Source organism: Lissotriton helveticus, chromosome 1_1, assembly GCF_964261635.1.
Source record: "Lissotriton helveticus chromosome 1_1, aLisHel1.1, whole genome shotgun sequence".
Classification (NCBI taxonomy): domain Eukaryota; kingdom Metazoa; phylum Chordata; class Amphibia; order Caudata; family Salamandridae; genus Lissotriton; species Lissotriton helveticus.
The window spans coordinates 412,533,861-412,560,315 of NC_136057.1; the positions used below are offsets into that span (position 1 = coordinate 412,533,861).

The window sequence follows — 26,455 nt, forward strand, 5'->3', positions numbered from 1 at the left end:
AAGAACTCCACCCTTGATAGGGGATGGGAGACCTTCTATTGAAATGGCTATTTTAGAAAAGGACTGGATAAGCCATTAATCTGCCTTATATAATGATCCACCCTTTAATGAGTATTCACTTCTGGAGTCTCCGTGTACATATAAGGGCAACCTACACGTTACCTTGGACGAAACAATGTTAGCCCTTGAGCGAAGTAAGGGGGGCAAGGCCCCTGGTCCCGATGGGGTCCCAGTTGACTTGTTTATGTCAAACGTTCCGTTATGGGCCCCTCTTAACACAGCTGATTAAAGCTAGCGACTGTTCCACCTTTCCTAAGAAGTGGTCTGAATGAATCATTGTGCCAATTTTCAAGAAGGGAGCTCATCAAGACCTTGTATGTTAAAGACCAATCTCCCTTCTTGATTCTATGGTAAAGGTGGTAGGTCGAGTCATCTTGCAACGATTACAGGATTGGGCAACCGAATCCAATGTGCTATCTGACCTGCAGTATGGGTTCCGGGAGGGTCTGGGTACCCTTGAACAAAGTCTTAACCTGGCTATGATCGTCGGGAAATATACACGAGCAAAAAATGGGAAACTATATTCAGTTTCGTTGACTTGACTGCAGCCTTCGATTCTGTTGTCCATGTGAGGCTATGGGAGACATCATGGCTTAATCGCTGTCCTGCACCGCTTTTATGAGAGAGCTTCAGCTAGTGTTAAATTTGGGACGAATGGGCAATGTACTTCGGGATTTCCTGTTAGAAGAGTGGTGTGTCAGGGTTGTGTGTTGGCCCCTTTTCTTTTCAATTTATATATAAATGGTATGGCCGGCGCACTTCTTAAGGGTGGCTCGGATTTTCCGCAAGTTGGTGGGAGAGGAATTCCTACTCTCCTTTATGCCGACGATGCAGTTCTTATGGAGCGAACAGGTAATGGTCTACAAAAAGCCTTGACCAGTTTTAGTGCTTTTATGGGTGACCTGGGATTAAAAATAAACTTTTCCAAGACTTTCACAATGAATTGTGTTTCTGGGTCCCGGAGCACCACTGGCCCACGACACATTTTACTGGAGGGCATCAAGTTAGCTAATACAAGGACCTTTTCATATCTTGGTGTCCTTTTTAGCTTTAATGATACTTGGACCCAAGCAATCGCCCAGAAAAAATTGTCTTTTGATAGGTCCTTTAATATGCCTTGGCCACCTTTACTAAGAGATTAGGGAGGAAACCCCCCCCAGTGAACTCAAATATATACAAGGCACAGTGCATTTCTGCTGCGGTATATGGGGCTGAGGTTTGGGGCATTTCTAATCCCTCTCCCTTGCAAACAGTAGAAAATTATTTTCTTCGTTATATTTTTAATGTTCCACCTGGTACGTCTTGTCTGCCACGAGGAGTTGGGCCTTTCGTATATTACGGATCTTATTAAACTTGAGCCCATACTTTGGCACAGGATCTGGGTTAGTGAACAGACCCAATTAAATCGTGATATCCTGTATGATTGTATGAAGCTAGATGGAGCATTGAAAATTCCTTGGCTCAGGTATATATTTTAGTTTGTCAAAGACCTTGGCCATCCAGAGTATTATTTAAAACTGAATTCAATGACCCAAATATCAAGGAAATCTCTGAAGAAAGACTGTTTGGATATATTGTGATCTGCTAGATTAGCGGTTAAAGCCACCAAACCCACAGTTATTTATCATCAGTTAAGGCTTACAACCTTTGCCATGGAACCGTATTTAAATTTTGTTTCCAAGGGACATGATAGAATGTTATTAACAAGATTTCGATTAGGAATAGTCCATAGACTTTTGTCTATTCCGTTAATGAATGATTGGTCAAGAGAACTCCCTCAGTGTATGTGTGACTTTACATCGGAACAGTCTACCATTCATTTACTTTTCTTCAGTAAGTTCTTTAATGAACTAAGGAAATTTTGGATACTTCCCATTTTAAGTTTTTTTGGCCTAAGTCAATGTCATCCAGCCCTCATGCGACTGCAGTATTTAGAGAATGAACTTGTGGCTTGGAGGGTTTCTAGTTTTTTGAAGGAAGCTGTGTGGCTGAGGAAAAGTATGTCTTTTGAACCCTAATGGGTATTTTCCTTTCAAACTTATTTGTATAAATATTTTAAAATGTATTGTTCTATCATCCTTTTTCAATCTGTATTTTTATACTGTGACTTATTTATTTTTTAGAATTTGAGGTCTGCTTTTATGATTATATGTATATGATCGAAGAAAGCTTGATTTGATTTGATACCACTAACTGTGTAACATAACACGTGCATTTGTAAAGCGCACATTCACTACTACGGGTATGTTGGCGCTGAATAACAGTTGTTTGTTGTTACCCAACTAAATAGTACTCATTTTATTGACCTCAGATGGATGAAAGGCTGAGTGAACCTGCCAGGATTTGAACCTGTGACCATTAGGTCAAACACAGGTCCCTGCAGTAGACGCATTAGTCCACTGAGCCACCAGACCCGACTGTATATGCTCATTTGTTCTTGTAACAAAATGTACACAGAGAGCACTATACATCAAGCAAAAAAGTGTGTTATGGAGCATGAACGTGCCATTAGGCACAATGATAAGCACAACCCAGTGGCGCATCATTTCACTAATTGCCATTTTCAAAATGAGAAATTGCTGAGAATGATGGTGATTGACGTAGTGAATGTTAATGCTAGGGGTGGTAATCAGGAACCGATGTTGCGTAAGCTGGAATCCAAATATATTATTGATTTTGTACCACAGGGTTTGAATTCCAGTGAGGAACTAGCAAACCATCTGAATTCATAGGAATGTGTGAATAGGATTGCAGAATCTGTACAGCTGCCTTCTTTTTAATGTTTTTACAATTTGTGTTTGATTTTTATTCACACAGGTGTAGGGACTTTTCACCTTCTTTGTTGATAGTGATTAACATGGAACCATCATCCCATTGACACATTAGATGAACTTTATAACACCATTTGCCAACTGGGGCAGGACTTTGAAAACATTTAGGAAACGGGTGTTTAGATTGGCCACTTGGGCTTAACCTGGGAGAGAACATAGGGCATTACAATTGGACATTTGATGTATTACATGCATTTTGACCATGCATGTGCATTGTTTGCCGGGTTTATGATTTTGATCGTATTCACGAGATTAAGTATTTCATTTGATTCAACACATTTATAATTGTCTGCTGAATTTACAATTTGGTTTATATCTGTAGGATTATTTCATGTATTTTAATTGATTTAATACGCTTAAAAATGTGGCAATGTTTGCAAAGTTATTATACTCAGAACATTGTAAAATATTTTTCCCGTGATAAGATGGCCGCCGCCATAGTTTTGCCCACTATCGGAGTCACGTTGTTGTGGTGCAGACCTCTTTCTATTTCTTGTGAATTCACTTAAATAAGGAGGTGTGATATTGAATCTTTGTAGACCGGGCTGAAGACGTAAGCCGAAATGCGTTGTTTTGTCATTAAAACTTACTTGCAGCATATTCGAGTGTCTGGTACTTCCTACTGAAGAGGAAGAGGTGTGGCGCCGCGGCCAGGGTGACTGACTCCGGAATCTGGGGATCACGGTTCGATCCCCGGCACCGGCAGCAGATTAGCCCAGCACCATGTGACTCTGGGCAATAGCTTGCTTAATCTTCCCGACGGCCCCCAGCGCCTAGAGACCCTTACGGGTGATTGTGCGCTTTACAAATGTGGATTATTATTATTATTATTACTGACCAGTATATATATATATTGAGTGGAATAAAGTGAGTAGGAGGTAATTACAGCCACCCCCTAACTTCCCACGTGAGGATCCCTCATTTTGTTCAGTCACCATAGCAGCTCATTACACAGGGTACGGGTTTGTAGGCTCTTTTTGTATTTATTTTTATGTATGTGCAACATTTTCTGAGCGTACTCTTGAGTTCACCTAAGCCCACTCCGCTTTTGCAGTGTTGCTAATGTGAAGATCCCTGCGACATGTGAATGTCCATGCCACTCACTCCTGCGCCCATGATTGTTGGCTATATACATATTTTGAATGTCTAATAGGATCATAGCAGGTCATTTGCGGTATTTACATTAGCAATAGTTGTGCTTTTTTGTTTTACATCACCTTTTTTACATCTATTTAATGTAGGCACACTCCTCATAATTAATGACCTGCGATATTTACGACCTCTCTCTAATGATGTGTATCTATTTGTGAAGCCACTGCTTCGCTCCGTTCATTTACAATCATTGATGGAAACGATGTGGTGGATAATTCTTTTGACATTACTTAACCCGATCCAAAATGGCCGCCGCAGTCACCTCTGGCGCACCGCGTCATGCAACGTGGAGGGCGTGGCTTGTAGCAGTGGGTACTTCCGCGTCTAGATGGCAAGATGGTTGTGGGACAGTCGGAAGCGCCGGAGGGACGCGGCAATAGTAAGGATTCCGTACGAGACTTGAGGGCCTTACACTTTTGCGGTATGCTTGTTGGTTTGCATGATTTATCCATCTTGCCTGAATGTGGGACGGTAATTCGAGGCGGACCCACCCTGTTTGAAGCACACCGGGTGAAGGAGGGCGGGGAGGATTGAGTTCTCTCTTTGAGCAGGATACCATTTTTTCGAACATTTCTACAACAAGTATGGGGTAGTTCGTAAATTAGTAATCTCGTAAACACATGGTAAAAGGCAAACATGCCGTGATTAATGGGATGCCCTGTATGTAGAACATAGATGTGTGTGCTGAAGTGTTACTGGGACCTTTTGGCTCATTAATGACCGCTTTCCCCCTTTTATATACTTATTTCTCTTTGCGGGCTTGAGTTGTTATACCAAGTTACCGAAGGACACGTGATCAGATGACACGGGGTCCCCTGTTTGGTTGCCGGTACGTCCGGATGTGGCAATCATTAGGTAATTCTTTGGCCCTTACATCGATGGGTTATGTGGGAGTGACCGCCAACAAAAAAAACCCGTTTGTGGGGTGCTTTAGATTTTACCTCTGTGTTCTGTTTTATTCCTTGATACAGGTCCTCGTTCGTGATCATCCTGTGATGATCACGAACCAAGAACCCCAGACTGCCCTGATGAAATTGCTGAAATGAGAGCAATGAAACATGTCGGCACTTTGAAATTGTATGGTATATGAAAATCCATTTTTAATCTGGAAGGCTTGCAGCACCAGAATAAAGATTTAGAGCTAGCAACCCTTACCAAAAACCTTTTAAACCAACTTTGGTTGCACTTTACATATTTGTTTATTTTTGTTGGGGTATAGGTGCACTAGTATTCTATTTACACAGGTGCATTGTTGGTATTGGCTATTTTCTTTACATACTACCATTAGTATTTACACACTTGGTTGTTGTTATTTGTTGGTCATCTTTGTAAACTGCACACAGAGAGAGTGCCCGATGATGAGAAGTGGGTACACTGGGCATTGCTAACCAGGAACCCCCTCTGGAGCTACGTCCGTGAGGCACTCTCTCTGTTTTCACACAATTTTTGTGGTTGTGGGAACCTGTGTCTATCCTCTTTTTTAAGCTACATCCTTGACCCATGAGCTTAGTGCTATTTAACACACCTGGAGGATCTAGATGGTTCATCAGATTATCCCTGTTGGTCAATACATTTGGATGTGTTTACTGTAGGTAAGGCATGTTTTGTTTATGCTTGCTTTACCACCCCTGGAAGGACATGGCTGCTTTGCTGCTGACGCTTGCCTTGAACTCTGAGGCTTGCCCTGCTGCTTGTGCTCGGTTTCATCACTTGAACCCAGAGTACCAGATTGTCTAAGAGCTAGTTGACTGGCCCACTGATCTGAGCCTCATGGAACCCGCACCTGGACCCAGTCTGAGTGAGTCAAACTCCCCTACTACCCCCCGAAGTGCTGCCCCACAAGTCTTGGACCCTTGGTGGTGGTGATAAAGGTCCCCAGATAGCCAAAATTCTAATTTTGGGACTTGGTACATTTTTATTGGCTAATAACTGCTCTGAGAACCAGGAGGAGACAGAGACCAACCTGCTCATCTATCTACCTTAGGTGACTTCATGGCAGCTCCCAGTACGTTCTTCTCCGCAGCAGCAAATCCTGTTGAGCAGTCCTTTGCCAAAGGGGTATCTAGCCTCTTGGAACTCTGGTCTGCTACATTATCGTCCCACTGGCGATTTTTGACTCCCAAAAAAGAGAATATTTCCGAACGTAGAAATCTTCATTGAGACTTCGTCCAGCAGCTCCCCATGAGCATCTCATCGTCCTCGGACACCGCCAGTTGCAACATTGCCCGGCTGAACTTTACCTTCTCAGAACTTTTATCTTCTAAATTTCTTCTAAGTCCGAAGGCAAGACCCTACAGGGCGCAACCCACTTCTTGTATCAGACTCTACTATGCCAGCCAGGGTTCAATTCCCGATGCGGCAGGGTCGAGGACCAGGGTCATCGGACTCGATAATTCTCGCCTCAGTGCCTACTCTAACCAGGGATCACACTCTGCAACTCTGGGCATTAGCTTGCCTCATCTCCACAACGGCCCCCCACATACGCCGGGGATGCCTGGTTTCACCTTGGAGATACCCAGTAGGGACCATCTCACAGGGAAAGCCAGGACGGGTTCCCCAGCGGTCTACAGCGCAGAGATACTCCTTCGGGAGTCGATTCTAGCGCTTTAGAAACACACAATTAATTAATTAATTAATCAATTAATTAACAGCACTAGAGTAAGCATGCAAAGCACAGTACACCTAGCGACCAATTCATTATGAAATCAAACCAATAGAGTATGCCTACAGACCAGAATGGTGTGCATGCAGCCCACTGTGTTATACACAGACCAGTGTTTATTGTGCATACACTAATGTACCAATCAGTGTACCAGAAGGTTAAGCATCGTTCGGATTACTCAAACCAGTGTACACCAACCAGTAGAATGCATGCAAACCAAGACAACTTGTGCTAACCAGTGCAGTGTGCAGAAAAGTACATCCAATATTTTCCATACTTCTATCAATCCATTTGCTATGTGAACCACTTCGAGAAATGTAAATCAATATGTGTCACTGTAATTCAATTGTGGCCAATTTGGCACCCCATAAACTAGATAGAATGTTAATTTCTGAATAGTCAGTTGGGCTTGATGGGAATTTGATTGTTGTATCCCTTTCTTCCAATGGTCCTTATATGTGAAATTATTTGCCCTTCAAAACACACCATTCACCTTTTTGTTTTATTCAAACATCTCAGCAGCTACATTAGTAAAGTTCTATTTTCATGCCAAGTTGAGGTAATTCCGTTCTGCCGTATTTACCGTAGCAGAGACCAAAATAAAATTATTTGTCTTAAAATGGTAATATAAATAAATATATTTAGGTTTCCTCCAATAAATGTCCTTTCCATTCACCAACTAAACTACATAAAATTTTAAACTAAAACTTTACTTGATATACCCCGGTGTCTTCTAATTTTCATACAGAATTGTCAAAGTCCGCAAATGTATTAGCAATCCAAAATGTCAAATTCTTATGCGCATGTCAACTCAGCCATAATTACAGCCTCTAAAGCAGACCTGCACACATATACATTCATAAGCTGGATAAAACACGGATGGACCATGGCTCTTAAGTGGAGGGGCGAAATAATGTTCATTTCAACCTTTCAATAAGGCTGAACTTCTTTTCACTCTATTGTCAGAACAAGAGGCTGTGATGACATAACTTATGTCTCATTTCTCGACACAATCAAAAATCCCTTCATCCAAGCACATGTTCTTACCACTATCAGCTGGGTCTTCTGCAGAATCTAAAAAATAGGAAAGCAGAGAAAGATGTAATTAACAACAGGGTTTAAATCAACATGTTACTCAAGTGGCATTAGAGGCACACAACGCGGGAACCAAACTAGTGTAATTTGCAGACACATCAACTAGCACTAACATACATAACTTAACCCGATTTAAAAAATATTTGAAGGTATACGTTTAATGAGGAGACCTGAAGTCAACACTTAAGAACTCAAACAACCCACCTGAAAACTCATTGCACTAACTAAGCAAGGTCTCCGTTTTGGACAGAGAAACTGCAATTAATCATAGTAAAAAGAAGAAAATGTTCTACATTTAATTTTCTATGTCACAACATCAATATTATTGAAATTATTTTTACGTAACAATTAGTGATTTTCCTACACATTACAATTAGGTCCCAAGTAGAATGTGTGTTTGAACAGTTCCGTTTTCAAAACTTCCTAAAGGACATTTGATTGGGTTCACCCTTTTGATTTGAGAGTGAGACACTACAGTGTCCGAACCTCTGAACCCCCTGGGACCTATGTTTGTCACTTGAATACTTGTTGGTTGACCCAGTTTTTGGGGCTCAACTGAAGACTCCTGATTAGTGTGTGGTGGAGTGACCATTTCAAATGCTGCAGATCGTTGCTCTCTTGCACCTTGTGTACAGGACAGAGTACTTTGCCTTCAGTTCTGGAGTTTGCTGATAACCAATGGTGCGATTTCAAGGCTGGTTTCACACGATCACGTTACCAAAGAATCAGTCAATAACTGACTAGTTCTATAGTCTTCAACTGTTGGCAAGTATTTTGCAGAGCTTAGAGCATGTTAGAGTACAATTCAGGTTCACCTTCACCACGGCTCTATCTAGCGGTCTCCTTGAAGGAGCATGCTGCTTTCCTAAAGCATGAATGGCAGAAGAGCGCCTCCCACTTCACAATGCTTCAGTATCAAAAATAAAAAGACAGATTTTATTGCCTTGTTTGACCAACAAATTTGGGTACCTCCCCAGCAATTTCAGTCTACATAGAGTTTCTCAGAAGCTTCCAGTAGAAGGATCTCAGTAGTTGTTCAGTCAAGGAAGAAGAATATCTTCGATTGATGTTCATACTACTAATACTCCAATTGGTTTCTGGCTTCGTAGTGTCTTCTAGTCAGCTGTTGACGATATGCATGTATGTGAAAGTGCACTTTGTGCATTTAGTGTCAAAGTCAGAAGTAGCGGTTGTACAGTGAGGAGGACAACCTTTGTTAATCTTCATACAACATACTCTGCATGGATGATTCTAGTGATCCAATATGAACCTTATTTGCCATTCTTTGCTGACTGATGAAGGAACAGGTCCACGCAAAGGCAATTCTGGACACTTCCCTTGAACCTTCAAATCTGTAGCACATTATCACATGACCCCATGTTATAAGCTCCAGATTTAGGACTTTTGATAGCAGGCAAATACCATGGTAAGGTGTTCTGGTGTATGATTTATCAGACAATCATACTCAGAAACCAGAATATCCTAGATGATGACTAGCCAGGTTTCAGGAAAATACAAATTCTCAAAGATAGTTCCCATCTGCGAAAGAAAAGTATCTTCCTCCCCAAAAGACATTTACAGGAGGAACCTTAAACAGATGAGCCAGTGTAGAGCGGAGCTTCCTGCTAGGCTGATACTGAGGAATAAGATTGGAAATGAAAAAAAGAGTAAAAGAGTTCAATACATTATGACAAATGGTCAAGGATTTAAAAAAAATATATTAGTCAAAAGGCAGTTAATGAAGCTGCATAAGCTGTTCAGAAATAGAGACTCAGTGGTAACCCTAAGGAATAACCATGTTACAGCAAGTCGAAAAATTGCAGACTGAAGTCATTACTCGGGAAGACCAAGATGCAGTGTGTTGCTATCAAGCCGAGAGCGGACAATACCTTGCATGGCCAGGAAGCGGAACTGGACAGAATAAAGGGCAGAACCCTTTTTTGTTTTTAAACCACTTTGAGAAAGTAAAAATAGGTGGACATCACTTTGGAGATTTACGATTCCATAGTAAGATTTTAATCGAAGATGAACCTTAGGTTTCAGGAAATCGTTCCCTCCATTGCATTCATCAGTGCTGATTTATGCCATCTGTTTCTTCGGACTTTGTGACTGATCAATTAGTTTGGTGAAATGTACAGATGTTCCAAAGCGCAGCTTCTTCATTTAGTACTCTATGTAAGAAAGCCACGGCAATTTAATGCTGTAGAAAAAACCTATGAGAGTCTATGGCATAGAGGGACTGTAACTGGTGCAATATTTAGCACAATGAAGTAGAAATTATATTGCCAGAATTAAGGGCTCCTAATGTGAAAATCAACGGCTCAAAAATAGGGGGTCTGTGGCCTTGACTCCAAAACAAATACTACCATCACAAAATACTCTGCTGAGTAATGAAACATAGGCCCACAAATCTACTGCATTAACAGCCACAGTAATCGGTATTTTCTTTATATGTTTTTATTGCTGCAAAGCAGTAAACATCAATCTTTCGGATTGTTAATGACTTGCTGAAAGGCATTCACCTACCGAAGTCATAATTTAATTTTATTCCAATGGTGACACCATGGAATCTTTATACAGGTAATCTAAATTAACTTCGACACCTTCAGTGAATTTCCTATTTCGTAGACCCGGAACAGCCAGAAGGTTTTTCATGGATTAAATAAAAACACAGTTTTGGGTCAGCCCTCGTCAACCATTGCTTGAGCTCAGCATACTTCACATTTTACTTCAGACCAGGAGCATTTTTTTTTCATCATCATTCTAATCTGTGATTGTTTAGGACTTGCATCCTCTTGCTTCAGAAGCTGGGATTTATTTTAGTCCACTCGTGCTCATCATTCATCCATTTATGCAGTTACTCATTAATCAACCCCAAATAAAGAGGTATCCCCCCCACACCTCTTGGCTACAAAAATGACATATTTGGCCATTTTGAAGGACTACCAAATCAATTATACTAATTACATTTTTGATACGTACATATTTGAAGAAATACTACATGACCGTAGAATTGTTTGTATTCATTTTGAAGAAAACCTTACAATTAGGTTTCTTGCTTCTTGAGATTAAATATATAATAGAATATATTTTGAATGGAAGATGTCTTCAATTGGAGAGAACATGTGCTTGGCTATCCAAATTATTTTGAAAATGTTCATTTTGGTAACACTTGGTGGTATCCAGTTACATCTATATTTCCTTGTTGGATATGCTCCAAATACAAATAGCAGTTCAACATACAATAACATCCAGAGTTATAGGTTAGATCATGGACATAGTTATAATGAGTGTGGAGAATATTTTCACTTTAAAACCAAAAGTTAACATAACGTTATACTTCAGTGAATGACTGACATAACATGAACGTTTTGCACTAAAAACAAAAAACACAGAAATTCATATATTAGCAGAGCGAACTATAACTTGTGCCCCCCTCCATGCACCGCTTATGACCTCACACATTGAATCATTCATGACATGTTGTATTACATCATTTATGACATTTGAAATGACATTTGATGACATCACTGATGACATCATCCAACAACTATGCTAGTTTATTTTATAGTTTACATAGTGGTGGGTAACTACCATATTACTTCTTTACTCAATTTGTACTACCTGTGTCCAGCTAATCCGTGTATTTACAAAACACATGTACTGTTATTGCATCATAGATGTGTAGAAGTAATGAACATGTTCTAAATCTTTGTTTTGAAGAGTAACTGTGTGTGCAGATACGGTTGACCTCTTGTGTCCAGTATGTTCCACACAAGTTTTTTGGTTCTGCAAAAAAAAGTTTTCAACAGGGCAAAGATTCTACATAGTAGATACTAATTATTGTAAGCAGCCTTGAGTTATCAGACAAGATTGGCTCAGCATGATAGTTTATGCATAACTTCAAAGACTTTGTGCACCAGGTACTAACGTACGTTTCTTTTGCCTTAGTAGATATCTAAAGTCTTCACCACAGTATGAAGGCTGCAGGTAGTATAATCTTCAGCAACTTCAGACCTTGGTTATTTTAAGCGAATAGTCTTTTTTGCATAGAGTGTACACTGCTAGTTTTATTACTCTACGGTGTATTTCTCATGGGAGTTTCTCTGTGTAAACAGTGTAGTACAGAGTAAATTCTCTCTACACAGTAAACAGTGTTTATAGTACCCACTTTTCTACTAATTTCCACTTTTTTTCTCAATATAGGTTCGGTGACTGAGGGGTTTGATACAGATAAAAGCTGTCCATAGTAAGGCATTCATTTTGGAACGGACGGATAGTATCTTAAGGAACTTGGCTTGCTCTGAACAGTTCCATACAGATTGAATACCATGTGCACCAAGGGTTTCCTATATATATGTGGTTGATTGTTAATGAGAACTAGGTACCCGTGAAGTGTATGGTACAGGGTCAATATTGCACATAACCAATGCTTGCTACGCCCAAGGCAGATGCATCTGCGAGGGCATTAATGATGCTTCATATTATTCCGAGCCATTTTGTACTTCATTTCAGGCCTCTAATGCCAAAATAGTTTATAGAGCATTGTGTGCAAAAGAAGCTTGGATGAAGTCAGTGATGTCATCAAATGATGTCCTTTGACATGTCATCAGTGATGTCAGAGCATGTCATGAATGACCTTATACGAGACACCCTAAGCAGTGCATGGTGGAGGTGAAAGTTCTAGTTAGCTCTGATAACTAGAACAAGTGAATTTTTAATTTGTTTTCTTTAGTTCAAAACTTATTGTCACTGACGAACGAACTAATGTTACTTTAACCTATTGTTTTCTTAGTGAATTTGTAGGTTTTTCTAAAATATAAAAGTAATATTTTATTACCATACGTAAATCCAACCCCCTACTGCGCACACATATGCTGTGGGTGTTGTGGGGCTGGCCACAGGGCCTGGCCTGCGGCAAACCCCCCCCATAGGCAGTCAACTGCAACATGAGCAAGGCCTTTCGCCTTGCACAGCAGGGATTGGCTACAGGGCCTGGACTGTGGCCAACCAACCCAGAGGCAGCCGACCCCCAGCAAACAGCCAAACTCAGGCAGCACATGGTCTTTCGTCCCATAGGCAGTCAACTCCACGCAGTGCTCAGCGTTTGCTCATGCGTGGCTTTAGCTGCAGAACCTGTGTTGCTGCCACGCCCTGCTTCCAACTCCCCACATGCAGCCAATCCCATGCTGGACACAGCTTATGGCCATGCGCATAAGTGAGGTTGATTACGGGCTTGGCCCATCACCGGGCCCCACACCATGCACAGTCTTTGCCATGTGCAGCACAGTGTTGGCCTTCAGGCCCCGGGTAACTTATCCCCTATGGGGAAAACATTAACGGGAGGAGGCGTGCCTTACCCCACCCTCTTGAGGTCCCCATGACCCTGGGTCAAGTACAAAAAAAAATATGGGTGGGGGCTGCACTCCCCCCCCCCCCCCCCCCCCCCCCCCTCTCAAACAAAAACATCTTGGGCCCACTGGGGAGCCCATTCCCAGGGCCCAGATCTAAAGGGGGGGGAGAGGGTTCAGCCTCCTTCCTCAGGCCTGATTAGATCCTGGGGACCTCATCTCCCAGGCCATACCAGAAAGGTGGGGCCATGTGGACCCGCTCCCCAAGTCTCATTAGGCTCTGGGGACCACATCTCCCAAGACCTTATGTATTTTAAAGGGGACGGAGGGCCATGTGCCCCCCAGCCCTAATTAGGGCCCCCTGGGGACCCCTATCGCAAGGGCCATATTTGTATTTCTTTTTAAAAAGGGGAGGAGGGCCCATTTTGCCCTCCTCCTCAAGCCTCACTAGGCCAGAGGACTCCATTCCCTAAAGCCACATGTCTTTTGAAAGGGGAAGAGGGCTACATCGTCCCCCTCGCGAAGCCGCATTAGGCCCTGGGGACCTCATCACCCCTGGGTAGTTTTCTTTTCTGAAACGCGGGTTATGCGTAGTCACCCCCGAAGCTACTTTATCTCCAGGGACACTATCCCCCTGGGTCCGCACACATTTAAGGTTGGTACCACAGTGCCCACCCACCATTTACAATGCTGAGGCCATATGGGGAGCCCCAGGAACCCTGTGGCTCCAACAGGCTCCCTGCATGCTGCGGGACCAGGCATGGCTCCCACTCAGAGGTAGCAGCTTTTTATGCCGCTCCCACCGTCTGGCTTCTGACAGGCTCAAGGTGCCCGTCGGCCAGTTGGAACCGGCCTGTAATCCCAAATGGCGGGCCTTTCCGCCATTGGGATTACGATGCATGGTTTTCCGGCATGGCTTCCATGCCCAATGGTCCGACATGGAAACCATGTGGGAAAGCATGTTTTGGGGCCCACAGCAAGGCCCCCTAGTGTGTGCGGCCTCCGGTTGGGGGCTGTGCCCCCCATGTTGACCCCTGTACCCTGTGGCAGGCTCCTTGAGATGCCTGCCACAGGGTGCAGGGGGGAACAGCACCTCCCATGTCCCTATAGGAGCATTTATTATGGCTGGTTTACAGCTGTAATGCAATGTCCTATAGTGAAATGTAGGAATGCGACCGAACAGTGCTTTGGCACATCTTAATTAGGTGGTCAGGGCACCCGACCAGAGGTCGGTGGGTTGGTCCCAGGACTGAGACTGAGTCAGGTGTACCTAAGTCTGCCCGACATCTTAATTAGACCCTTTGCGTCTCTTCCCGTTTGGTGGGCGTTTTAAAAATGCTCCTGCCAGGAAGCAGCAAACACGTTTCGGTTGCCGGTGTGGGCAGGGAAACCTTTCTACCGGCTGCGGGCTACCCACGACACATCAAGTGAGCCAGCACCGGGAGAGAACGGCTCAGGGAGGGGGCTGCGCGGCCTCCTCTTTTTTTTGTTTTAAATGTAACAGCCCTGGAGAATGGGTTTGCCAGGGCCTTGTAAAGGCTTGGGAGGGGGCAGCACACTCCCCTCCCTATACATAAGAAATTGCGCCCCAGGGGATGAATTCCCCAGGGACAAACACAAGGAGGGGGTGCTGCACGGCCCCACTCCCCTTAAAAAATTTGACCACTGGCACTAATTTTGTTTTTTTCGATCCTGTGGAAGTAATGCAGGACTGCAGAACAAATTACCTACTTATTTACAATTTTGGCCCTGGGTATTCCCTCTTGGCCCCCTCCAAGGGGGGCAGGGTATCTCTACCCTGCCCTCATATATATATATATTTTTTAAACTTCAGAACAGGGGACTATGTCCCCGAGTCCTGTAATGATTGCCAGCAACATTTTTCTCAATGTCCCTGGACAATCATGGTGCTCCATTTGCAAAAATTGGGTCTGAGGGGATCTTGTGGCAGTCACTTGAACCCACAGAGCTGTGTGCTACACATAGTTCACCTGCAAGCTGAAACTAATTGCCCCATAGAGTGACCGGCTGGCACACCCCTCCGAATATACTGGCCATAGGATTAACTCCTCCCAGACTACGCCACAAATTTACTTGTGAACTCCATAGCCCCCTCCGGGGTCCAGTACGTTGTTTTCAATATTTTTGAAACATTCTAGGACATCCATCAGACAGCAATCTATCATTTACATGCATTTATAGTCCTGACGATAGCCTGAAATAATGAAGGTCGAAACGCCGTTGACACAAACCATCAGATTCAGGATTCTGTAAAAACTTCCTATTGCTATCTCAAGTTTAATATCAGCTGAAATCAATGCCTTTTCACAGTTATTTCCACTCGCCAACATATTTCACATGCTCCAAGAGCACTATGTGTCCACCATATATTTATTGCAAATTATCAAATAATCGCTGATGCTGCCTTTACGCTTTTTTTGTCCGTCCGTTGAAATATAACCACAGTAAATAATTATTGGTGCTTCCAGTTTCTCTTTTATAATTCATTTATTTTTTCAAAGTCAATCGCATTACTAAAACCTATTGAAACATTGTTGAATGTAACTATAATTTACACCTGCTTCAACTGTATTTACGGATTTCTCAAATTGTGTTATACTGTTCTACTAAGCAAAGAGTACACTATCAATTTGAGCACCTCACAGATTGCAAAGTTCACTTTGGGTAAAGCATTTGGCTTGCCTCAAAAACAGGCAGGGTGGTACAATGCTTTTCCAATTCATGCAAAGGTTTTGCATCTTGACAATGCTTTGCTTAGGTGGGCTTCTAGGCCGATAACATCAATGTAAAATAAAAACTAGGTCAGTATTCCTACGCACCAGTGAATGGAATTCAAAGTCATGACTTAACGGTTTATTTTTTTTATTTTTATTTTTTTTATTAGTTCACAGCAAAAATACATCATTAATGACATAACTGGCTTAATTCATCCAATGGCAAAAAAAAAAAACACGAGCACAACTATACATGAACACTGGAGTCAATTATGACAAATGAGATTTCATTTTAAATTTCATAACATTCTCAATCCTCATAATAATCTAAAAAGGCACCCCAAATTTTCAAACCCATTTTCTTCTTCCTCCTAGATCCAGTTACTGAAAAAAGCCCCCACTCTAATTTATATAAGCAGTACATTCGTGCTCACCATTGTTGAAATAGGGGTGGCTTTTCCTGAAGCCACTCAGTGGCAATGCACAATCGTGCAACAGTCATCGCAAAAAAAATAAAATGACGAAAACGATATAACCTATCCGCGGGGTTATCTTTAGGAATTTTCCCCAGTATAAGCATAGCAGGGGTAACAGCCAGCTGAAAATTAAGTACTAAAGACATTCATTTTTCAATTTCTCCTATAAATCCGGCCAACCTAGAACAAAAATAGAAAATATGTACACTATCGGCATGGTCAGCTTTACATCGAAAACATTTTCCATCAAAACCCTCGCCCCATTTGGACATACGTTCAGGAGTATAATATAAATCAAACAGGATTTTGAAAAATTGTGCTTTTAAATTAGCCGACATTAAAGCTTCTTTTGACAATAAAATAAGATCTTCCACTACTATTTCTGGATCTCCCAGACTGTTGGCCCATTTCCCCCTTATTTTCTCCAAATCATCCGATTTCGTTTCTAATAACATTCAATACAAACTACCAATTTTCACCTGTCTGCCAATCCCCTCTATAACTTGATTCTTTTATAAAATTAACTTCTGTCTAACAAGAAAATCCCGAATTTGTAAAAATTAAAAAAAATAGCTGCTGGGTAAGCAAGATGGCGTCCACGCTGGACGTGCGAGTGAGTCGCTCCTGCCTGACCTCTCAGGGATATTAGTGAGGTAAGATGGCGTCCACGCTGGACGTGTGAGTGAGTCGCTCCTGCCGGACCTCTCAGGGATATTAGTTGTTTGGTGAATCCGAAGCCGAAAAGAGAAACAGACGGCGATTCTTACCTCCGTTGCGGTGTGGAGTGGAGGAATAAAGCCTGCCTTTGATTTTTCACACTTCTGCTGGCTCTGCATGTTTGCGATACGGGCAGTTGCTGCGTTGGTCATCCGGAGCACGCAGACAGAGCGGTGGGCGTTTCTTTGGCAGCAACTGACCCGGCAACTAACTCGGCACACCTGGGCTGCTCGGCGTCCGAGAGTGAAGCGAGGTGGTGAAGAAACCAGAGCCGTGGCTGAGGTGCTTTTTTGGCAGAAGACGCCGGCTGAGAAAATGCGACCGAAAGGAAGAAGAGCTCGGGCGCAGGGGGCTGCCGCTGAAAATACAGAAGGAGCAGAGACTGCATCCGCCACACCCTCAGTGAGTAAGGCAACAGAGGCGGAGGGGGAGCCGGTTGAGATACGCTCTAAGGAGGGTGAGGCGGCAAGTGTGAGAAAAAAAATACCAGAGATGTTTTCCGCCACAAAATTGAAGGAGGCAGAAAAACTAAAGCCCAAAAAACAGAATGAGCTCCCGCCATTGCTACATGAGGCTCAGGGAACGGAGGCAGAAGGAATACATAAGACTGGTTTAGCTCGAGGGATTTCAATATCATCTCCTGCCCCTATCCTTGTCCCCGGGTTGGTACTGAATGGTGAGGAAACGATTATGGCGGAGAGCTCGAGTATCCCCCTCTCTTCAGATATCACAGCTTTGGCTTCTTCTATGCCCGATACTAGTGCCCAGTCTGATGCTAGTGTGATGTTAACTGCTACTGTGGAGAAGGCAGTTGATGCGGGTACTGTATTAAATCAGAACTTAAATTCGCTGAACAGTGATGAGATAGCGCTACCCACTGGCGGTGAAACTGACTCTGCTGATTTTTACTCTTTGTCAGACCGCTCTATGTCTTCCTCCGAGGACTTGGCAGAACTTTACGCTACCCGAATGAGTATGGAAGATGGATGTGTAGATGAAGGGAGTGACCATAGCAGTTCGAACGTGGATTTAATGGAGAAAGTGGGACCAGATCACGGCACCGTACGAAAGCGTCAGCGGCAGTTGGACATTAGAGACAAAGTAGGGGCAGAAGAAATGATGCGTACGGAAGCTGCGGCGACTGATTTGGGGATAGGAATGGAGGATATATCTTTGGAACTGATCTATCAGACTATGATGCAACATAGGGATGAGACAAGAGAAGATAGCTCAAGAGTTCAGAATTCCTGTAAAAAGTTGCACAATTCTGTAAAGCGGCTGGTCAAATCCCATTCTGAATTCTTGACAAGGGCTACGGAGGCAGAATCACGTATCTCATCATTAGAGGACGAGGTAGCTCAACAAAAAAAGACTATTGAAGTACATATGGCTACCACGGAAGACATTAACTGGAAACTTGTTGATATTGAGAACCGATCCTGTAGAAATAGTCTGATATTTCTACAGATCCCTGAAGGGAAGGAGGGGTCTGATACTCAAGGATTTATAGTGTCGCTTCTAAGGGAAGCAATGCCGGATGCTACCAAATGGGACTGGGATCGGGAGGTGGAGAGGGCTCATAGATTTCCTTGTAGGGTAAATCCGAGAGATCAGAAACCTAGAGCCATCTTGGTGGCCTTTCAAGCTTGTGAGGAGTTATTTCGGAGGGCTCGTCCTGATAAAAAATGTAAGGCTTTAGAATGTGAATTTTTTGTAAGACCTGATCTTTGTAAACAATCTGTAGAAGCGCGATGGCAGCTAAGATTGCTCATATCAGAATTTCAAGAAAAGGGATTACAGGCATTTTTAATGTTTCCTGCTAAACTAAAAGTTGTCCATAAGGAACGCACAAGATTTTTCATGACTGCTAGTGCTGCTAAAGAGTTTTTGGGGTCACTGTAATGTATATAGTGAGCAAAGAGCTGATATTTGTACATTTTTTGTTAGCCAGCTTTGGATTTTCACCAGATGCAGAGGTAAATGGTATGGTGTAGAATTAATGAGATAAACCCTGTGGGGGGGACAGCAAGGGGTTTGGGGACACACTCGCATCACAGGACCATAAGTCCTAAAGCCTCTATTAAGGGAGAAGGGAAGGGTGGGGGAGGGTGGGCGTGTCTGAAGAGGGGGGTAGAGGGAGGGAGGGGTGCACGGGGGTGTGTGAAAAAGTGGGGAAAAAGATCACAGCAAAATACTTGGAGAATATGTGAAGAATAGTTTAAATAAAAGAAATGGCTTAGTAGCATTCATGTTAGCTTTAAGATTGATGGTGAATGGGAGGGCAGTAGACAGATTGTGGCAGGCAATGGATTTAAATGGATTTAAATTACTATGGCGAATAAAGGGGTAAGAATTTGTTCAATAAATGTGTCTGGATTGAATAATCATATGATAAGACAAAACTTAGCTGCAGAATTGAAATATATTCAACCTGATATAGTGTGTATGCAGGAAACACATATCCCAGGGTCAAAAAGGGGGGTACTAAAAGAACTTGGTTTTACTTTAGTCGCTGTTTCTGGCCAGTCCAGCATGATAAGGGGGGTAGCTATACTCTACAAAATTCTACAAATGTTGGCCGGAAAGTTGAGGATAAAAATGGGCGTTGGGTTATAGTAGAGTGTAGGGTCGGGGTAGGCAGCTAACATTAGTTACAATTTATGGAGCAAACTTAGATGACCCTGCTCCTCTTAATGAAGTAAATCTAGAGTTAGCTAATTTTTCTCAACCAATAGTGATTTGTGGGGATATGAATATAAACTTGGCTAACAGCGCAATACAGGATGGGTATGGAAATTATAAAGGTCGAAAACCAAGAGTTTATAAAGCTCTTGTTAGTCTACTACAAGATCAAGGTTTAATTGATGTATGGGGAAAGTTGAGGGGGGAGACAATGGGTTTACTTTTTATTCACATCCTCACAAAAAACTGGCTAGATTAGATTATTTTTTTGCCCCAGAAAACCTAATGGAAGGTGCTACAATCCGAACCTACCCCAGAATCACTTCTGATCACTCACCGATACTGATTGAAATTCAGAGAAGGGTGAAGAGGTTAACACCCACCAATTTTTCTTATGATCGTAAATTGGGATTGAATAAGGAATTTAATATGCACATGAAGAATTGGATCCGATTTTTCTTCAGTAATAATCAGGGTACAGCTAATGATTCTATTGTATGGGACACATTCAAAGCGGGGTTCCGGGGGGAGTGCATACGTTTTTCAATAGAACAACAAAGGAAGCTCAAAAAAGACCTTGATAAGTTATATGAGCAGTTGGCACAGGCCGAGATTCTTTTAACGAGGGAGGTTGTCCAGGGTAGAAAGGAGCTTTGGGAGGTGGAAAACGGGGTAGCAAAGGCTAGAGCCAATATTTTAGGTTTTTGGAATACAGAAATTGCTAGGAGATTCTTAACCTCTAAAATGCAAAGTTATGAATTTGGGGAGAAAAATCGGCAAAAGACTAGCGGTCAGACTGCGAATGAAGGAGTCAGCTCGAAATATCAATGCAATGAAAGACAGCCAGGGTGTATCGCACTCAGCGCCGGATCAAATTCTTAATATATTTCAGCGGTTTTATGCTGAACTATATTCGCAGGAAGATAGGTTAGACGCGGGCGCGGAATGGAGCGATAGATTGGTTATAGGTCTCAAAGTGCTTGATCCTAATATTGCTGAACAACTGGATTTACCGATAACGATGGTTGAGTTAGAAAAGGCAGTTAAGAGCTTGGCAGTTGGTAAGGCGGCTGGCCCCGATAGAATAGCCGCGGAAGTATATAAACAGTTTTTCAATAGCTTAAAGGAGGAAATGTTGAATGTTATGTTGATAGCACAGCAGGGTAATCCACCTAGTACCTGGTCAGAAGCGACTATTGCGGTTTTTTGTAAGAAAGGCAAACCTTCGGATATTGTGGGATCTTATCGTCCAATATCGTTATTGAATGTCAATAACGAGATTTATTCAAAGATTCTGGCTAACCGCCTATCCGAAGTTGTAACATCGCTAGTCTCTCGGCAACAGCACTGTTTTATACCGAAAAGAGGAACGGTGGATCATATAAATAGAGTTATCGCGTTATTTGATATCGCGGCGGTGAATAATCTGGAATTAGCGCTCTTTCTGTTGGACGCAGAAAAGGCGTTTGACCGTGTGTGCTGGGACTACTTATGGAGACTAATGGATAGAATGGGATTTGGCCAAAAATGTATTAAATCAATCAAAGCTTTGTATTTCTCACCAACTGCCAAGATCTCTGCTTTGGGAGCACTCTCAGACTCATTAAATATTACTAGAGGGACTCGCCAAGGGTGCCCTTGCTCCCCGTTATCATTTGCTTTGTATATCAACCCTTTTCAAAATCCACTTATACCCCCCTTTATTGTATCTGAATTTGATTTTTCTGTTTTCGCTTATACGGATGATATTGCAGTTGTTACTGTTAACCCTGCTACTGTTATTGTAGAGATCGAGAGGCTTGAAAAAGACTTTGGAACTATAACCGGTTACAAACTCAATTAATCCAAAACTCAGATCTTGTGTTCCGAAGTCTTAACATGGGAAGATGAGAGAGTGGTTAAGGAGGTTATTTACCTTGGGATATTGATTAAGGCTAATATGGCAGAATTGGTTGATTCCAATTGGAACAATGTATATGACAAAATTAAAATGTCACTTGAGAGGTGGGAACGACTATACTTTACTATTATTGGTTGTACCAATATTATAAAAATGAATGTTCTACCCAAAGTGTTATATTTGTTTAGGTCAATACCCTTGGAATTTCCAAAACCCAGGATACAGGCTTTGCAATCCTTATGTGGGAAATTTATTTGGAGCCCCGGAAAATCAAGGCGAGCTATGAAACACATGATGTTACCAATTGAAAGGGGAGGGTTAGGGGTCCCAGATTTTTTTCTTTACCATATAGTTTGTTTTTTATTGAAAATGGGGATTTTGTTAACAGGGGAAGCAACTGAACATACATATAATCATCCATCAATTTTTGAAATCTTGCTGGGGTCTTGCGTGAAGCAGAGTTTGTTTATTGAAATTGATGGCAGTTATTATAAGAGAACCCGATTTAAGGTGCTATTGGGTGCTTATAAGATATGGAGATGGTTGGTTCGTACAATGGCAATTGGGAAGTTTTCGTACTATACTCCCTTTAGTGCATCCAGGATACTGCCAAAGGTATTTTCGGATGGAATGTCTCAATATTGGCAAAAAAAGGGGTAAGGTGGTTGGGTGACGTGCATGGAGGATGGCAAATGTAAGACTTAACGGTTTCTTCTTGAGTTTTATAATTTGGGGGGGAGCTAGAAGAACTGTGCTGAGATCAAGCAAAGACCTATAACCTGCTATGTACACTCCATGAGGCACAATATTTAGGGGTGTTGAGTGGTGGAATGCATCCCCTGGGACAATTTTACCTCACCTGACCCACCCCCGCCTATGAAACCCATGAATCCCCAGCAGTGAAGTCTAGACAGTGGAAGCAGCTATTATCTCTGGTGTGTTCTTTAGTATCAAGGGCGCTGCTCTTGCTACTCCTGGCTATATGGGACATATTTAAATTCTTAGCCTGTTCTTTCTCTTTAACATAGCAAGAAAGAATGTTGAGGTTCTAAGAAAGTCGGTCAATCCTGTGATTTCTCTTGGGGGGTGGGGGAGGGGGCAAAAATGGTGCAAGATTAGGCATTTACACCACCTGTGACAGACAGGCTTTGAGTTAGCTGTTTGATTCAGTCATATTAAAACTTGCAAATTTCTGATCGACCTTTATGACTGGCACACATGGTGATGTTCCAGAGATGTTATAAGGCACGGGCAAACTGGACAACTGTACAGAGGCCCCACTTTCCAAAGGGCCCCTTGGTAAAGACAGTGGGGCAGTCGAAACCTGTGGCATAAGAACTGTGCTAATTTAAACTTCTTTTTCTAATTTTTCAGCTGTGCATGCTTAACAGAAACAGGAGGGCAAATGTATTATTTCACACAGTGCAGAAACTAAAGTAGGAGTGTATTGTTGCGTTGAGGACATTGCCATAACTACTAAGATGTGCGCTGCTGCTGTTTTCCCAAATGCGGACTAGCTTGTGCCACGCACATCTTTGCACCACAGTGCAAAGATGTTTTCGTGAGTATAGCAGAGAGTTTGTTCTGGAAGGATTGCCTTCTAGTACAAGCTGCCAGGCTTAGATTAAGGCTAAAATATTTCCCACTGTGTATGTGTGCTGAGCAGTACGTACAGCACACATTCACGTTTGGAAAACACTTTCTCCTGCTTTGCATCTTCCTAAAGGAGGCCCATTTGTGTGGCGCAAAGCCCGGTTTTCAAAAGTTAGGACACATATGTGGTCTTCAAAAAAAGAAAACAGGTGGTAGCGCTGTAACGCACATGCACCATATATGGGAATGCCCCTTTAGGGAAGAGTTTCTTTTAGGCGTCTTTCCATTGTGAAACAAGCTTCGACTGGAAAGTAATTCTCAAATTGGCACTTTGTGCCAGGTTGCGTCACTTTTGGTGACTTTGCACTAGCTCACAATGTCGATAAATTGCACTCACAAGCAGTTGGTGGCAGTTGTATTAAAGAATTATTGTTGTGTAATTTCTCTCTTACTTCATCGCCCTTGTTCTGCCTTAACTCTCTCTTAACAGCTCTCTACAGCTTTATGTACCTACATCTCTCCTCTCAATCTCAGCTCTTTAACTCGACTTGGGCTGCCTCTCCCGCCTCACAATAAACCCAAAATACCTTACTGAAATTAATCTCTCGCTACTGATCTCCTTGTTGCTTTACCTCTGTCCACCCCTGTGCCTTCCTCCCTCTCTCGATAGGTCTCTACCTTAACTCTAGCTCATCCCTCCCTCTGTACCTCACTGGTCTTTTTCCAAGAACTTTAATGTGGACTGTCTCTTTTGCACTTTATTGATTTGAAGACACTTCGGTTTACACCTGTGACGCTTGTGTCATTTCCCTACTACAATTAGAACCAAATCATTTACTCATGACTTGCGGCTTCGACTGATAATTGTGTTTTGCTTATTTCCACTCTGCACTCCTGTACCCTTTTTTTTTAATTTTCTAATTGATTTTAACTGAAGCTGTATTTTTAAATGTTTTAATAATCATATGAGCAGCTAATGGTTTTGCTCAAATTTACATTTCTGATTTTTGTATAGTGAGTAATAGTTGTCATCTTTTGTTTTGCTTTCATGGATTTATTGTTAAATCCGAATAAAGATTTATGACCGATTGGTCTTTTTCCATTTGAATTCCCTGCATCTCCATCTACTTCACTTCTCACACAACCCAATTTCCATTTTATCTCTCCTTTCAATCTCCCTTTCCATGTCTCCACTACTTTACCTATATCTTGGCTATTTCTTTAATTCAACACTCCCCCCTCACCTCTCTATCTCATTGTTCTCTCTACCTCACATCTCTCTCATTAGTGCGCCTTTCCCTATGCTACAGCTTGGTCTCTGGCTACCAAACCTCTCATCTTACCTCACCATTAATTCACTACCACACATCATAACCTCCCTTTTCCTTCAATATTTCTCTGTTCCCTTTCCTCTTTAAATATTGTATTTCTTTCTACTTGTCCTCTACCTCTTTCCTCTATCATCAACTTCTTTCTTACTCTCTCTTAGACACACACAAAGTTCTCTCTGGACTTCCTTCTCAATTTTAGCTCACCCCCTGTCCAACTCCTACTTTATATATCTCTCTACCTCACCATGTCTTCCTCTTTTTCAGTCTGTATATAAACCATACCTCTCTCTATTCCACGTATGTCTCAACCTTGTTTTTCTCCACATTTTTCGACCCTTCTCCCCTCTCAGCATCTCCCTTTCTTACTGCTCTTGAGCAGATCTACATTTCTATACATCTTCCGTTTTCTCTCTAACTTGCATTCCTTTATATATTCTCAAGTCAGTCTACCTCTGCCTACTGTTGCATTTACCCCTCTCCAATTCACCCTTTTTTCTACATTATTTGTCGCTCTACTTCACCCCCTTGGAGTAAAGTGCTCCTCTGCCTCTCTCTACACTTCCTTCTCCCTATCCCTCTGCCTCTCTATCTCACTTTGAAACCTTACCTATTTTTTACCACTCTTCTCTACCTACATATTCCTATATCTACCTCTCTTTATCTTTACTTCTGACTACCTCACCTTTCCCTATATGCTTTATATACTTCACATTTCTTTCTATATCATCCCTATATCTAGCACTTTTTTCTCTCTACTTCAAGTCTCTTGCTATGCACTTCTCTATGTATCTCTGTACTTCTCAGCTATTTTGCCCTGTCCAATTTCTTTTACTCATCATGGTTGGTCATAGGTAAAGACGGTCTAGCCAGAGAAGGGCACACATAATAGGAGGAGAAAAGGGACAAGACTGGCGAAGAGAAATTAGGAGAAAATTATCACATTTTAACTAGTGAAATGGTTCAAATCGTCAAAGCAGCACTTGTTTTTTACTATTTGTAGCAGTAATGCTGGTCAAAGAATGCCAATGATGAAGGGGTATATGTCAGTGAATACAAATATTTGGCAACTAAAACTAAAATTTCAAGTGCTAAGTGCATGTATTTTATTTTAATTTATGCACTAGTCCACTGAACATCTACCAAGTACCCATTACATGTTTTTCCTACAATGGGAATTACGAGCTGGTTTGAAATTAAACTTCACAAAAATGCTGCTGTAAGTGAAAGAAAAAAGATTTTAGATCCAAGCTCATAAAGAAATGTCTTTGTTAACGTTTTTTCAGGCTTTCTTTTGGTACTATTTGACTGGCAGACACCAGGCAACTTGAGCTTTCAGCTGTTTTTGCTGGTCTTCCCACTCTTATCTCCCAAGTTTTAACATAAAATTCTATATTGTTTAGCAGCAAAAGGGCATGAAAAACAGAAAAGGGGTTAAATATGTAAAGTTGTTCCAAACAGGGGGCCCCAAAATATATTTTGCCCATGACCCTACAAATTCTTAAGATGTCCCTGGTATGCTGGCCTGCAAGGAACAACATACCACCATCCCTGTGTTTGCATATCCAATCTAGAAACCGTTTTAAGCAGCCCGTGTTCCTAAAAGAAAACAAGGCTGCGTTTACAACAGGCTCTTCTATGCCAATCCTTTGCCACCTCCTTGAAGAATCCGTAACAATTCAATGGTTTGTCACCACTTGCAGTCACAAACCTTTCACACATCTCCTAATGAATCACAAATAGGTGGGGATGGTCATTTCTAATTGTGATTTGGAATGAGTGACCGCTCAGCCCTCCACAGGGCTTGGTCGCCCCACTCACTGCTGCCGCTCCTGCCTGCCTTTGCCGCCTCCTGCCTGCAGATTCCTTCGCT

General features: G+C 42.2%; 1 protein-coding gene across 1 annotated transcript in view; it reads right to left on the reverse strand.

Annotated features, from left to right (window-relative positions):
• OVCH1 (ovochymase 1) overlaps positions 1 to 26,455 on the reverse strand; it is a 1,371,455-nt gene that overhangs the window by 280,772 nt on the left and 1,064,228 nt on the right. Inside the window, exon 27 of the mRNA XM_078673763.1 lies at positions 7,753 to 7,779. Coding sequence (XP_078529889.1) covers positions 7,753 to 7,779 — 27 coding nt within the window. The remainder of the gene's footprint in view (positions 1 to 7,752; positions 7,780 to 26,455) is intronic.